Below are 16977 nucleotides of genomic sequence, written 5' to 3' on the forward strand. Positions count from 1 at the left end.
ACGATGTGCAGGTGACAGCAAACCAGGGATGACTCCACTCATGCTGCGTACTGAATGCACTCGACAAACACTGAAGTAGTGCAACTGAGAGCCATTCTACATGCACATTACATACATGGTTACATGTTTAATTCGGCCAGCAAACTGTCAGGCAGCTACTCAGATGCTACGTCCACGTGAATGAAGCTCGCTTTCTTGAGTTGAACGAGTAATTTCAATTTGTGCAAGGCTTACTAGAATAAAGAAAGCAATGTGCAACACCTCAACGCCGTGGTCTACCGGGTTGTGTCCCTCCACGTGCGACAGGTGGCTTTGTAAAGCCTTAGGCCTAATGAGTCGCTACTCTGACGACAACCAGCATTCAAAAACAACTTCAGAAGTGGGCACAAAACAGGCAGCTGCGAGGAGATGTCAGCTTTGTGAGGTGGTCCTATTCCGCTTGGTGCACACAGCACCAACCATCCCATACGGTGTCGGAGCACCTGGTGCCAGGCCACAATATCATACCAAACAGCCCGTATCAGCACCCGTGGCCCTCGGCCACCCAGCCCATAGAGCCGTGACTTCCAGAGGCAAAGAGATAGAAGAAGCTATTTACATAAAAAACTCGGACCACCCATGAGGCTTTCGTACTCATTCACTTCAGGCTTGTCAATGCTCCGCGGGCGCTAGGCCTCGCTCTCCCACCATGCACACCATGTGGCTCTTAAATTAGTGATTATTCTTCAAAAACTCTTGTGAAAAGGCTTATCATTGTGGGGTCTCAGAGTAGTGCAAACAATCACAAGGGCATTTATTGTACTTTTCATACACAATGCCTGCTAGCCGAATTGCTGTCCACAGAACATACTGATGGGCGTGTGACAAATCTAGAAAGTCCGACTCACCGTGACTGGTTAGCGAGCGAATATGTTCGCCCCCATGCTGGACACCAAAGCGTCCTGGTGGTTCGCACGTATGGTGGCACATTCGAATGATGCCTCACGAGACGATCTCACAGAAGCATGGATCGGTGCAGGCGGACCGTGCCGCATGCTGACCCCCAGTCAAAGAGGAACAGCCTTGTCCCTTTTGTGCCCAAGTAACCCCGCCGTTAGGTGGCGTTAGCAGCGCAACACTCGCACTATCTCTCATACTATTCTGCAACCACACCGACCACCGCCGTAAAGTCGCATGGCGAAGTTGGATTACATGGGGACAGGAGCCATGCGGGGAAAACAACATCAGGGGATGCGTGAGAGTCGCGCATGCCCACATCCCCCAACCTTGAATCGCTATATATTCCAGCGAAACATGTCACATGGTCTAACATCAACGTGTGCTTTGCGATCAAGAGACAGTACATGCAACAGTGGCTGCGCCGAGGAAGTGTCCATGCGCTGTCTATAACATACGAACCGACATTGCCTCTGGGGCACACCGCCAGTATCCACTGGTCACAACAGCAGCTCTGCAGGCTCGACAGCATGGCTCCAGGCCAGGACTCCAGAAACGGCGATGCAGCACTCGGCACAAGCAAGCGTCGCTCGCGCTGACGCACTCTGCTGGCAAGAGCTGCAGTAGCTATTGGTGACTGCCAGCTCTTCTCCCAGCCGCCGAGAGTTGCAAGCCAGCCACAGGCGGCTGCCAACTGGCCACAGGCATCTCCATTGCCCGGGGTGGCTTGATTGTAGTCCAGGGCAGCAGTGCAGATGATGTGCAGGTGACAGCAAACCAGGGGTGACTAGCTCACTCTGCATACACTGAACGCACTCAGCAAACACCAAAGTAGTGTAGGGGAGCAGAATTCTGCATGCGCATCGCCCACAGAGTACGACGTTCAAGCCGGCTAGCAAAAGGTCAGGCGGCTACTCAGATGCTAAGTTCATGTGAACAAAGCTCGCTTTCTTTAGTCGAACGAGTAATTTCAATTCGTGCAAGGCTAACTAGAATGAGAGAAGCAAAGTGCGACACCTTAACACCATAGTCCGCAAGCACTGTCTGGCAGTGCACAGCAATATAGGGGACACATGGGTGGTCATTGTAAAAGATGTGGGTGTAAGCCAGTACCGAAAAAAATAATAATGTTCCTGAAGCGAGCCACAGATAAAACAGAGAGAGATTATAGAGGCTCACTACATAACTAAATCGAAGCAAGAATGCTTCGCCTTAGTTATATGTCACTTTGTCACTGCTTGATAAGGAGATAAAATTTTAGATGGTTTCCTTTAGCCTATTTAACGTTGCAGTACTGCAGAGATTGTATAACTGTTAAGTTTTCTTAGAATTTTTGTTGAAGTTAAGGTGCAAGTATTGCTTGGATGCTCAAAATAAGCAGTTGGAAGTCAGCGCACGTTTGTGTTTCTATTTGTACCTTGTCTTTCGTCTCATTTGCTTCGCACTTGCCAAAGTTTGCTTCAAAGTCACTGACTCTTGTCAGCTCATGCTGATTTGATTGCTTGGTTAAGAAACAATTTGTTTGGATGTAACATTGCATGCCCTCTGTGCAAATGGCTCTGTTATTTATTTCAGGTGCTGGAATTGGTGCCTCTTTTTGAAGGCAGCTGCCTCAGAGAGCACCTAACAAAAGCCCTTTCTGTAGTAAGCTCCCTGCGACCAAGTGAGCACCGTCGAAGAGACCTGAGGGCATCACTTTATGCTCGCATAGGCCTACAAGCACCTGCTGCCAAGTCCCACGACCAGCAGGGTAAGGGCAGTGGAGAACTTTGCGCACCACATTAAATGAGTGACCATGCGCAGACTAGAATGACCCAATACATTCAAACCCAACTGTCATCATGTGCTTCACGCATGTTTACTGGGCTCTGTAGGAAATTAATTTCATAGTTTTACATCATTTGCTGTTTGTTATTTGTGAGCTTAGGTCATTTTTCATCTATTACTGTAAGGTAAGTGTAAGATGTGCGCATTATCAGAACTTAAGAAGTGTAACGCAAGAATTTGTTTTCCCTGTGTTTTGCAGAAAATACGGCTGAGAATGATGCACTGTCTGTCTGCAGCAGCGAAAGCATTGATGCGGCTGTTGTGGCTGCTACTGGTACGCAGTCCATTGCCTTTGAAGTACGACATTTGGGCAACAACAAATTAATTGCAGCTTCATTTTTGTTTTCCCCTCTTGACCATCTTAGAACAGTTGTAGGCATCAGGGCTGTGCGGACGGCTGTAGGCAGGTGAACATAGTTGGAAAAACTTCCTTGTATAATTTCAGTGTTGTATAAATTCATGGCACCTGTAATTTGCAGAAGTGTTTGTAAGTGAAAGCCATAGACCTGCATCTGTAACCACAAGTAGTCATAGCTAAAACTAATTCAGCATTGCTGGTTATCTTTCTCTTGGCAGTAGCTAAAGTGAAAACAAAATTACACTGTAGTCGTTTAACCGTAAAAGCTGGGGACGAATGCCTTTTGTTGTGAGCTGAATTTTCAATTGCATGCACAGTGCTCTGTGACATGCAATAAGATAAGCTCTGTTCAGATGAATTTGCTGATAAGCTAAAGAACTTGGGGACTTTTCTTTATAATTTCATAGATTTAACACTTCTGTTAAGCTGAACCAGTGATGAATAAAATAAGTGGATATCCAAAGTTCCTTTACATTCGTGTTCGAGAGAATCTACCATCAGGGCCGCTATTTTGTAGCAATGACTTTTTTGATGCTAATGCCTTTTCACACTTTTCGAGTTCGTGAGTGGTCACTCTGACCATCCATGAATGCCAAAAAGCACGCAAACGCATTGGCATTGAAAAAGACATAGCTACAAAATAGTGCCTCAGTAGCGGCACTCTCATTCTTTAAGTGCACATGAGCAGCTTCAAGGGCGAGGAGTCATTGTCCTCATATGTGCACCACCTCCTTGCAGAACACCAATACTCTTCAGAGCTTATGGAACTGGTGCTCCAATGTAGTGGAAGCAATGCCTCGGGGAGCACAGTAGTGGCATGGGAACGATTCTTTCGTGCAGCTGCTGTGCTGCAGCACCAGACACCATGCCTGCTCGCTGGCTGTTGTCCTGTGAGTACCCTCACATCCTGGATGGACCAACTTGCAATTTGAGCTTGTAGGTTGCACATCATCGAATCATACGTCATCGTTCCCGTGGCTCTTACTTTGTCGGCGCGAGATGGTTCACGACACAGCTGAAAGCCAAATCACTGTTGAGATTTCTGGCAAGAAATACCAAAACACAGACATCAAAGTGCCTTAGTATGGTAAAAACATCTGCAATCCAATCCATTCTACTTGTTCGATTGAAATGCGGGCAAAAATAAACACAACAGTGTGGTTGACGTTGTTAGCCAAATAGCCACAAGTGCGATTCCAATGCGTTTGTGTTGTTGTTCATGCTTTAGGGAGTAAGAGTAGGGTTTGTCCACTATGTTGTCTGCTTTTCTCAGTTGTCATGCAAATGCAAGCTGCAAAGGGATTCAATGTCCATCATAGCTCATGTGACTGGTTCATCCTCAATCACGTGCATTGTGTGAACCCAGTTTTATTAGATTACAGAGTTGCACTCAAAGCCAGCCTACAAATTTTAGAGGTCTGCTTTGATATATAGACCAATGTTCATCCTTGAAACCTTTGAATATCAAAATGCCACATTCAAATCCTTAAAAATTCTAAAGTTTGCTGAGGCGCTTAAAAATTCCTGAATTTCATTTTTGCTGAAAGTTAATGAATTCTGCTTTGATGGATGTCTAACCACAAAGTTGGTACAATCTAAAAGTCAGGAAGTCGAAGCTGATATTATTCTCTCTCGTTTCATGTTCCTGCGTAATTCGTAGTACTATATGATGACTGTTAGTGGTCGGTATAAGTAATGGAACACCTCCGCCTGTACTGTGTATATAGACTTTTTTTTTCTTTCTGCTTTTCTTTCCGCCCATTTCAGGATGCTCCCATGGGAAGCTGCTTGGCGCTGTGGTTGCAGCTGTGCTTGGGCACCTATGACTCAAAATCAAGAGAAGGTGCCTTGGAGTTCACGCTGGTTGATCTACAAGAGACCATGGAGGATGCAGTGCGCAGAGGACGCCTCCGCACTTTGCACCTGGGGCTGCAGCTCTTCTTACCTGTACGTTTAACGAACAATACATTTTCAGACAGATGTTTTTAGACAGTTTAAAGTGCTGCACGAGTTTACTGATAGCTCTAATCATTCGGCAGCCTAGTCTATATAGTCTATTTGCACAAAAAGGTCACACTTCTTTCTCATTAGACATAGTAGCTGCAATGAATACGTCAGGGAATCACAAAAATCTTATGGCGAAATTTTAAAACATTACCATGTTAGTGCAGGCTGCTTTAAAAATGATTGGAATGGTCCTAAGAACAGCTATACAAATACCCGCTTTGCATTAACAAGGTAGAAGCATGTGATGCAGCCATGGCACAAAATTTACTGCCTTTTACTGTGATTTGTCACTCAAGTCTATTAGACTGTGTGTGTTTGTGTTATTTGTCTCTAATTTCTTGTTATTTGTACCTGCAGGAAAGTCTCATGCTCACCCTGGTGGAGTTCTTGGTTTTTCTTTTCCTTGAACGTGACAAGATGCAGGCAACGTCATTGCTTGAGAACTTGAAACGTCGCTTTACAAAGGTTTGTTGAATTGTGTTTGTGTATTGGAGGCTATATTGCTGTGCCTGATCAATAGTGAATGGCCCTTTTGCATGTTTTTAAAGTTCTATAATTAGCTTTTTCTGGTAATTAAGAAAGAACAATTAATTTTGTCACTGATTTTGACATAATAGTTCTGCGGAAACCCGCAAGGTGAAGAGAAGTAATTAATTAAAAGGAAAAATGAGACATCCACCCAATCCACCCACTTTCGAAGTTAATCAACAAGCGTAAGACAGCTGACATAAGGAAGTATAATATGGATAGAATTGAACATGCTCTCAGGAACGGAGGAAGCCTAAAAACAGTGAAGAAGAAACTAGGAATCGGCAAGAATCAGATGTATGCATTAAGAGATAAAGCTGGCAATATCATTACTAATATGGATGAGATAGTTCAAGTGGCTGAGGAGTTCTATAGAGATTTATACAGTACCAGTGGCAACCACGACGATAATGGAAGGGAAAATAGTATAGAGGAATTCGAAGTCCCAAAGGTAACGCCGGAAGAAGTAAAGAAAGCCTTGGGAGATATGCAAAGGGGGAAGGCAGCTGGGGAGGATCAGGTAACAGCAGATTTGTTGAAGGATGGTGGACAGATTGTTCTAGAGAAACTGGCCACCCTGTATACGCAATGCCTCATGACCTCGAGCATACCGGAATCTTGGAAAAACGCTAACATAATCCTAATTCATAAGAAAGGAGACGCCAAAGACTTGAAAAATTATAGACCGATCAGCTTACTGTCCGTTGCCTACAAACTATTTACTAAGGTAATCGCAAATAGAATCAGGAACACCTTAGACTTCTCTCAACCAAAGGACCAGGCAGGATTCCGTAAAGGCTACTCAACAATAGATCATATTCACACTATCAATCAGGTAATAGAGAAATGTGCGGAATATAACCAACCCTTATATATAGCTTTCATTGATTACGAGAAAGCGTTTGATTCTGTCGAAACCTCAGCAGTCATGGAGGCATTACGGAATCAGGGTGTAGACGAGCCATATGTAAAAATACTGAAAGATATCTATAGCGGCCCCACAGCCACCATAGTCCTCCATAAAGCAAGCAACAAAATCCCAATAAAGAAAGGCGTCAGGCAGGGAGATACGATCTCTCCAATGCTATTCACAGCGTGTTTACAGGAGGTATTCAGAGATCTGGATTGGGAAGAATTGGGGATAAAAGTTAATGGAGAGTACCTTAGTAACTTGCGATTCGCTGATGATATTGCCTTGCTTAGTAACTCAGGGGACCAATTGCAATGCATGCTCACTGACCTGGAGAGGCAAAGCAGAAGAGTGGGTCTAAAAATTAATCTGCAGAAAACTAAAGTAATGTTTAACAGTCTCGGAAAACAACAGCAATTTACAATAGGCAGCGAGACACTGGAAGTCGTAAGGGAATACACCTACTTGGGGCAGGTAGTTACGGCGGATCCGGATCATGAGACGGAAATAATTAGGAGAATAAGAATGGGCTGGGGTGCGTTTGGCAGGCATTCTCAGATCATGAACAGCAGGTTGCCATTATCCCTCAAGAGAAAAGTATATAACAGCTGTGTCTTACCAGTACTCACCTACGGGGCAGAAACATGGAGGCTTACGAAAAGAGTTCTACTCAAATTGAGGACGACGCAACGAGCTATGGAACGAAGAATGATAGGTGTAACGTTAAGGGATAAGAAAAGAGCAGATTGGGTCAGGGAACAAACGCGAGTTAATGACATCTTAGTTGAAATCAAGAAAAAGAAATGGGCATGGGCAGGACATGTAATGAGGAGGGAAGATAACCGATGGTCATTAAGGGTTACGGACTGGATTCCAAGGGAAGGGAAGCGTAGCAGGGGGCGGCAGAAAGTTAGGTGGGCGGATGAGATTAAGAAGTTTGCAGGGACGGCGTGGCCACAATTAGTACATGACCGGGGTTGTTGGAGAAATATGGGAGAGGCCTTTGCCCTGCAGTGGGCGTAACCAGGCTGATGATGATGATGATGACCCAATCGTAGCAATTGCTACAAAGGAAACCCATACAGGTTACAAAAAAAAAAGCATTGCAGTTGAAGAAAAATTCGTCCTGGTCCGAGACTCGAATCCAGGACCACCACCTTCCGATGCAGCTGCTCTACCATCTGAGCTAACCAGGCGGCTAGCAAATGACGATTGTTTTCCTTAATTGATTACTTCTCTCCACCTTGCGGGTTTCCGCAGAACTATTATGTCAAACTCTTGCCTTTGCTTTGAGTTGTTGACAAATTCGACTTAACCCTGCCATCTCCTAGCCGCCTGGTTAGCTCAGATGGCAGAGCGGCCGCCTCGGAAAGGCGGTGGTCTTGAGTTCGAGTCCTGGACCGGGACGAATCTTTCTTCAACTCGAAGACTTTTCCTTCGAGGAACCTGTATGGGTTTTCCTTGTAGCAATTGCTACGATTGGGTGGATGTCTCATTTTTCCCTAATTTGTCACTGATTGTATATGGTGCTTGTAGAGCGCACTTCTGTGGTCAATTCTGTTTTTAACACTGTGGTCAAACCTGTGCATGACTATGGTTGATGTTAACTGTTCACTCAAATTTCAGACCACGACATCAATTCAAAATGAAGCAGAAGTTTTGTATGTTAAAAAGTACAAGGGCTCTCTAATAAGTGTTTTCAGGTTGCTAGTGTGATCTAAAACTTGCGAGATGCTGCAAAGCTACAGGGTCTCTGGCAAACCATAGAAATAATTGTGTGCAGTTGTGCTATACCAAAAAGCTGCAGAAATGGCTCAGTTTACAGAAAGTCACATTTACCAGAGCTACTGAAAGGGTTATTTACTGCATTATATACAAAGTTGTTTGCAATATTACTAGAGAAGTTTAGCCTTGGATACATATACATTAGAGCCCAATTGACATGATCTCATTTAGTGCGATTTGCAGGCGGTAATGTTCGTGATCTAGAGCACAAAAACTGACCCAATACAAATATGTTTGCAAAAACATGATCTTTGGGCTCCAATGTTTAGTACATCACCAAACTGCGATCATATGATATGCTTTTCTGACTGCTAGATCCCATGTGAATAAGAAAATGTGCAAAGCATGCATGATCAAAAGCAGTAGGTGCCTTCACCACGGCAGCTTCGCTTCAGTACTCGCCTGCCTGTGTCACGTGAAAATGCCGGTGTACACTCAGTTTCCTCTTCCGGTACTAGCAAATGTCCTTACATTCATCGCATGTCACATTCGTAGCTATTGCTGCCAACCCTATTGCGATAAGCGTCCTCGCCTGTATGTACCACAGTGCTTGCGGAGTAGTGTCGTTGGAAGCTTTCAATACATAGTTGGCACCTGAATCTCTTCCAGTCCACTCTGCGAGCTTGTCTGCCACTGCGGCGTACCTGAGGCATACCTGGCATCCTTGCGTGGCTGTGTTGTTGTTGATCCAAGGTCCCTTGTTGCATCACGATCATGCCAATCTGTGCAATATTTGGTTGCTGGGCAACAAATAACACTGGCAAGATGCCAAACTACGCAGAGCCAGGCATGTATTAGGTCCACGCCATTTACCAAAAGTGATAACAGAGCAGCGAAAATGCACAGTGCTGTCGGAAAAAAGCCAGTGCCCCTTGCTAGTCCAGGAACCCAGACAAATAATTCTTTTCAGAGCATGAATGGCTCCTTTCCCAACTTAAGCAATGGATTCACAGCTGGGGCAGCACAAACGATAGAAAAAAAAAGGAACAAGAAAGATGCCAAGACCACAAACCCGGCCCGAGCGTTGTGCAAGCGATGTTTGTTGTCGCTTGTGCTTTCCATGCTGACGAATCAAAACCAATGCGCCAATTTTCTGCTCCTCTTAACAGATTGAGATTCAAATCCAAATTTAATGTTAAACCAAAGCTTATTTGTATCAAATGGTTTATGTACAGCTTTTGCACTAATGCCTGGATACATGGTAAGCATGGAAGATCACCACATGCTTAAGTTTTTGTGACTGCTTATGCTTCTTGAAACAGAATATTCACTTTACGGACTGGGACCACCTACTAATTAGAAAACCAAAACTCTCGAAAAGCAGTAAACACATAATTTAATTCTGTTTCCCCTGCTTGGGTTTAACACACAAAAGAAAAATTGTGCATGCATGTGTGACAAGTGACCTGTGTGACAAGCAGGGCCATCTGTGAACACACCACCTCAAAGAATAATGAGGAAAGAAACTTTCACGGTCGCTTGCGAAGGAACTTCCTTTCATTGATTTCGCTGAGGGCTAGTTAGACCTGCCAGCAGGTGCTTTGCTGATATTTTACTCACCCAAAATAATTGTGAACCTACCGCAATGAGCAGACCTTCCTTTCTAGCAGAGTGACGAAAGTTCGCAAACGGCACAAGGTAATTATGATCACATATAGGTATATGTATCATGGCTGGCAGCACCTTGGGGTCTGAATTCACATATCTGCACCGACACACAGTTGTACTGGTCCAAGCCATCGCTCACTTCAACTTTTTTTCTTTATGGTGAGCCCGCGTTGGCCCTACAAGCTCATCCAGGAGGTCAAAATTCGGGGCTTGCAACTTTTGCCACCGCACAGCTCCTAGTATTATAAGAGTGCATAAATGTGTGGTGTGCATGCGTCGAAGTGAACGGTTACCCAGCAGTGGCGGACAGTGAGGACTGACAACAGATGTGACGTCATGCGCAAGATATGTATACATGATCACGCAAATGTGCCATCGTTCTCTGTGGCAGGCGGTGCACAATGATGGTCATGTTTCGCTCTAGTGGCAGTGTATTCTGATGTTGCTCACCAGCTCAATTTCGTTTCGGTTTCCCTGTCTTCAACTTGAAACATTACGTAATAAGAAAATGACAGAGCCCATCTTGAGCCACAGGGCCCCACCAGATCAATGCATATTGGCGTCTTGTGCCAAAACAATCCTCTCTGAGTGGACAAATCCAAACTTCCCTTCAAAGCTGCCAACTCAGACCAAATTAGAGGAGTGCAAACATAACCTTGCTGAAACTGCAAAAATGAAAATGAGTGCCTTTTTGTTGCTCTGGCCCCGCCAGCTCTGCACGCATCGGCATCTTGTGCAACGATTCACACAACATTTCGCATTACGTAGATATCAACTGCAGTTGAGTCTGCCAAATCTTTTACTGACTTTGAATCGTACATTCTCCTGGTTAGTAAGTTCCTTTCTCGCATTTCTTTTACAGAATATATGAACGAGACTCTACTGTATCACTGTTGTCGAAATACAAGAGAGATAGGTAGAAAGGAGTAGTGTTGGTGATGACATATTGTGACACATTGTTCAACCAAAGCATGCAGACCTATTATTCTTACAACAGCTACATTCTGCTTCTCTAATAGCCTAAAGGTATTAGCAGAAACATAATATTGTTAACATATTTTGGCTTTTTTTCCCTTTAATAACGTTCATGCAACTCAAAAAGATACCTAACACACTGCGCTTGAATACAGCATTATTATGTCTTGATACGAGTCAGGGTTCTCTCCGGAAATTTTTCACGGGTGGACATCTTGCGACTAGAGAGGGGGTTTACACATGGAAATAAGCTTTCGTCTTCTCTTTTGTTGTTATGACCATGTACCATTTTGAATATACATTCAACAATTTTGCATTTTGGATGCATTAATGGAAGAAATGAGAGCCAGCAACGCAACCTACTGCTATCGCCATCCGACACTAGAACAGAGAAACGTACAGCTGACCTCTGCCAAAATGTGTGCACAACTTGAACCAGCTATTCAAGTTTCCGTCAGCCAGTAAGAGCACTTCCTGTGTTCACTGGGCTGCAGCAACAAATAGCGACACTAGTTTTTTCTCTTTTCACTCACTTTTTTTTATTTCTCTATTTCTGTCAAAAAGAATTCATTACACATACACAAAATGTTGTTGGACCCTATAGCCATTGCGGCTAGTGGCAGGTCCATATAACAAAATGCATATTTGCATTTGCAGCAACGTAACATACAGAACACACATTTGATCAACATAGCAAGAAGATACACAGGAACTTTTATTTTTGCATGGTGAAATATGACACTGCAGCCATCTGGAGCTTCTATTCCTCCTTGTTGACAACAATACCAAGATGGCGGCATAGTGTAAATGGAAAGCAGTGTGATCTGCAGTGTGATGGCACCTTCAGAAGCCCAATTTTTACTTTATGATTTTGTTGGCAACACACTACGAAAAGCCTTTTTCTTTTTTTACTTTTACTTCAGATTTATTTTTAATCTTCCCCCATGTGATAAAAAGAAAACCTAAGGATCGCAGGAAGAAATAAAGAATGGGAAATTTTGCTCAAGTCAGCCATTATAATCTCACGAGTTGCCCCTCAAAGGGGTTGGCTGTAAACCAGAGCAGTGGGTCGCATTGAACCTGCTTCCCACCATGAGGAGAACCCTAATACGAGTACACTACCTCGCTAGTCTGTCTCTAGTCTGTGTATCGTATTTCATAAACAGTGATGCATATACGCAAAGCTGATAACCCTTAGTTTAGAATGTTCCTTCAGTTGACACTCCACCTCGACTCAAGAAAGATGGCAGTGCCATCCTTCGAGTGACGTGGTGACTCCTATTCATTGACAATATGCAGCAACTATCGAGCGTAAATTTTGTAGCAAGGTACTCCCAACCATTACACAAATGCACCAGGAATCGAAGGTGTGTTTCTCAAGTGGCTCCTTGTCATAGGAACTGCCAATGAGTGTTTTAGAAATGTGTGTTTTCTATCAAGGGGCGGGTCTGTGCTCCACTTGGTGGAGCCAAGGAAGAGCTTTGAATCAAGGCTTGTTTCAGAATATGGGGTACAGTATAACTTTCTTGCATCTTTATGACCGCATAAAGTGTGCTTAAGATTTGACGTATTGCAATTCTGCAAAATATTGAAAGCAATTTCAACTGTCAATTTCTTGTCAATTTTTTATTGCAGCTCAATACGGCTTCCACGTCAGGCTCAGGCGTTGGGTCTCGGGTTTGGCTGAAGGAGACTGCACAAAAGCTGCTCAGTGCTTCGTTTGTGCTCTGTCGCTCGCACAAGGACATGGAGGCCCTGCTCTGTCACTGCGCCTCTTTGTACAATGTCAGTGAGCTGCTTGCACTGGCACCCCTGCTGTCGTCATTGAGCCCCTCGTTGTATGTGGGCTTTGACTGGGCCCTCCTGTGGGCAGCGGCCCCTGCAGAACGTGCTTGTGCTGTGGCCGCCATGGTTGCACGACTCAACGAGGCGGGCCATTTTGCCTCTGCTCTCCAGTTGGCACAGGCTGCGCAGCTGCCATTGGCCGATGTGGCTATCAGTCAGGTAGAAAGCATCCAGAAATACATAAAAGTTGGTCTAGTCGGCATGTGTTAATTTCTTGGGTAATGGCGGCATATAAAATAAAATGGGACAAAATAAATCAAACGCTACATGTTCACTGCATCTTCATTTTTGTCTCGTGCTATTCTCTGCAGTACTGCCACCCAAGAAATGATTAAAACAATCCACCTGCAGTGGGGCAAATATATTGATCGTTTCAGTGCTGGCTGTTTCAAGTTATATTAACCAAGAAATTGAAGACCAAATGATCATTTTCTGAGCCAAGATTTACAGGAGTGGCAGACATCAAAATTCATGATAGAATCACCAACTATAATAGCTAATTTTTAACTAACTGTTAGCAGCTTTAGTACACTCATCACAATTGCAAAATTGAAGCCTGTGAGTGCCTAAGTCATCAATAATGAATCCTGATGCTTCATTATGACTGTCTCCAAACAAAGAAAGCAGAGGTTTATGCCTGCTCACTTCCCGTAGCCAAAATAGGCTGATTGTAGTTGCTCATGTGCCTATTTCACCATCACTGTCAAGGGAGACTCCAGAATGCTAGCACTCTCTAGTTGTATCAGCTGCAACTGCATCCAGCCAGTTCTTACTGCCACCCAGCTGTCGTGCAGAGATGAACATAAGGTTATATGAAAAGTGTCGAGCACTTTCACGAAATTCAATGCAATTGTAGTAAAGTTGCCAGCTGTCTGCGCAGCAAATACACTTTTAACAGCTTTGAGTGTAAAGCAAGGTTAGCTTCTAATGCTTTCTGGCCTAAGGTTTCTGATGAATTATTTTTATTTCTTCCCTTCTTTTTCTTTTTTACAGCTGGAGCTTCGTTATGATGCGCTGCGTGGAGCCACAGATATTGCCTTCTGGGAAGATTGTGACAGGGTGCTGAAGGATTATGACGTAGATGCCACCATGGCATTCTGTTTCCTCAAGGTATCTAAGCTGCAGCTTTCTTTTTCCTTTTTTTTTTTGGTGCCTGGCAAATTTTACCATGGTACTGATTGCGTAGAATTATTCACACTTTTCTCATAAGCTTAAATATGTATGTTGTGGTACCTTAATGTTTTGCTCTTGCTAATGCTGCAGTGCGACTACTACTGCAGTAATCCTGCACAGTTCATATTGCTTCTGATGATGAAAATGGACGAAATGTTCTTGGTAAAATGGGCATGAATGCAATTATTTCTGTGCATGCGCTGAATAATTGAAACATTGGGGAAGTAGTAGTACATAGTCATAGTTTATTGCATTAAGGAACAAAAAAGCATAAAGGAAATGAAGGGCTGTGGGCATCATAATTCTCTCACTTCTCAGTGGGCAACTACACTGCCCCGCGGCTGTGCAAAATATAGAGGCTAAGAGAAAAAATAGGAAGGAGAAAAATTACTGCAAAATAGACGTAAATAAAATAGGAGGACAGAAGTGAAGAAGGGACGTCGCTTTAAATACTTAATGAGAGTTTGTGATGTATTGTGGCAACATCATGATGGCCAGCTTCGTGATCTACAGACCCTTTTCATGAAGCAGTTTGCTTGCAAGATGGCGCTTTCGGCGGCGCGACGCACGTTGGCTCAGGGAAAATGCATGAATACGAAACTATTACTACTTCTGCCCTGCTTCTGTGCAGTCAGCTGTTGAAAATCACACTCAGTGTTCACAAATGCACTGTGCTCCATTCATGCTGCACATTGTGAAGCGGTAGAGGGAAAACGTGTGCAGTTGTTGGCTGCAAAAATAGTGACTGGCATATTGAAGACTGGAATTAATCTATGTGTGACCAAGACCACGGACCACCATTGCATAGGGACTGCCTGTGTCGCCAGCCATTCATGATGCACGACTTTCCTCCAGAGAAAAAAAAATTCACTCATCCGCCAGCATTGTAACGCTAACCTCTAAAGAAAGAATGTCAACCCAGAACATTGGCAAGAGTGAGTACTGCTCACTACTTTCTGGTGTAGTAAGTTTCTCGCACGTTATCTACACTCATCCAGCCCAACTTGCACACAAACTTATGCTCACTCAGTCCCCACACTATAATAATAAGTGTATGGGCAGACTCTTGAATCAATGGACTGAAGCATGGTTTACAGCAAATACACCGACTGTATAAGAATGTTCGAAGCTCAATATTTTGTGATGGTCCATAATTGAGTGACTAGCGATAATGCGTCTTTGCTACAAGCTATTGCAAAGTACAGAGCATAAACGTTCCAAGCCTTGCACACAACAAGAACAAATCTCGCAAATGAGCGCACCTGCAAGCGATGAGGCAGAAAATAAATAATCAGTTGGTGACCAGCACCGAGGAACTTCACTGAGTTACATGACAGGTTGCTGCTTCAAAATGTTAGCCAAATAAAGAACTAATAGCGAAACACACTGATCCTGATTTAATTCACAAGAGGAGAGTTGGCACAGCTTGGAATAGATATCTAAACCCACTTCTAGTACTGTACAAGCACCATATGTGCTGCTCGTGCTGTTTGGACAAGGCATAACGAGCGCCGAAAATGCTTACATATCCTCTGAAGCCATGCCCAAAGTTTTGTGTCATCCACCAAGTCATTGCCCACGATATCTGCCGAAACAGAGGTTTGTTAAGTTTCACAGGTGTCATGCACATCCATTGTGAACACGGAGGCAACGGAGGCTCATGATGCAAGTAGTGGACGCATCACCACGTGATCAAACATGGTGGTGCCCATGAGATCAACATGAAAAGGGTCTATTGGCTGCAGCAACAACCTATAGGGGATAGTCACCTGTTGATAATAAACTTGTTGCTTACCAACATCAACACCAACTGGCCCATGTAGTAAGCCTTTCGTACAGCATTAATGCCCAGATCTATGAAGTCATGATAATGCTGTTGTTGCTGCCTTGGTGGTTGCTGCCTTGGTGGTTGCACCAGAATAATTGAGGAAGGAAGGTTTGGTCTCCAGTTTTGATCTTGTATATGTGCTACTCATCATTTTGTACCGAAAGAATACTGAAAGAGTTCTTAAAAGACAGTGTACCAGTCTGACATGATGTGACGCTTGCCTGTAGCGCCCTTTCACTAATGCACCTTTGGTTGAGATGTAGTCTAGCATAGCCAAGTGGTGCAAAAGATACACACGGTGCACTTAATTCATACGAAAGCAAGAATTGTGGCTCGTTTCTCATATGGTATGGTGCTTGCCATGCGTGATTAGGACATCTTTGTTCTGCAGTGTTACTCATTCCATCCACGTCTCTATGTGTTATGTACTTATTAATGCAATGGTTCTTATGTGGGGCTATGGCACAATATCAACAGCCACTATCGTATTAAGTTTGAGGTTCGATTGCCCGTATTCACACCTTGAACACCAAAAAGCCCGGTGGGGATGTGGTCCTCTGTGCAGAGTAAAACAGAACTGTTGGCCACAGACACAGAGCGGTACCACGTGGGGCGACTTGCACTGCGCTGGCTTCAGGCAAGTCCTGCGTGGCCCTCGCCACAGGCTGAGCATTGGGAGGCCAGAGTGTGGCTCTGGTGCATCCGCAGCGGAGGCAGGTCACAGCCAGAAGATGCTGGGTGCGGAGGGCCTCTGGTGATGCCCTCACCACCAAGCCCCGGTGCCTGTGAAACTTTGACTGACCCACAGGTGGGCACTTACGGATCCTTTTTACAGTATCTCAAGTGGCATTTATGAATTGAAAGACGCTTCGTTACTGAGGCTGCGTGGATGGTCACAATTAATGGCACTGTAGTTGCACAAATATAATGCAGAGATAAATCTGATGCATCCATGAACGTAGCATGCAGGCTAACCTTTTCAAAATGGATTTTTTTTTTTTAGGGCTGGTTAATACATGTATAATGCAACACACCCATAGCAGCCACAGCCAAAGGGCTTGTGGAGGTAACACAGTGCTTGTCCAGTATACCGTGTCTTCTTTGCCCATGTCTTTTTGTGCTGCGCTCTCCCCACTTAACTATGAACCAACTTGCCCAAATAATGTTATGCTTGAGAAGACAACTGAAACTGATGGT

At 44.2% G+C, this 16977-nt stretch overlaps 1 protein-coding gene across 1 annotated transcript in view; it reads left to right on the plus strand.

Moving 5' to 3' along the window:
* Window positions 1–16977, plus strand: part of LOC139054673 (spatacsin) — a 92418-nt gene that overhangs the window by 54521 nt on the left and 20920 nt on the right. The window contains exons 20-27 of the mRNA XM_070532080.1: window positions 2512–2686; window positions 2963–3037; window positions 3860–4011; window positions 4889–5068; window positions 5486–5593; window positions 12570–12938; window positions 13773–13889; window positions 16346–16588. Of these exons, the coding sequence (XP_070388181.1) occupies window positions 2512–2686; window positions 2963–3037; window positions 3860–4011; window positions 4889–5068; window positions 5486–5593; window positions 12570–12938; window positions 13773–13889; window positions 16346–16588 (1419 nt within the window). The remainder of the gene's footprint in view (window positions 1–2511; window positions 2687–2962; window positions 3038–3859; window positions 4012–4888; window positions 5069–5485; window positions 5594–12569; window positions 12939–13772; window positions 13890–16345; window positions 16589–16977) is intronic.

This window comes from Dermacentor albipictus, chromosome 1 (assembly GCF_038994185.2).
Source record: "Dermacentor albipictus isolate Rhodes 1998 colony chromosome 1, USDA_Dalb.pri_finalv2, whole genome shotgun sequence".
NCBI classification, from domain to species: domain Eukaryota; kingdom Metazoa; phylum Arthropoda; class Arachnida; order Ixodida; family Ixodidae; genus Dermacentor; species Dermacentor albipictus.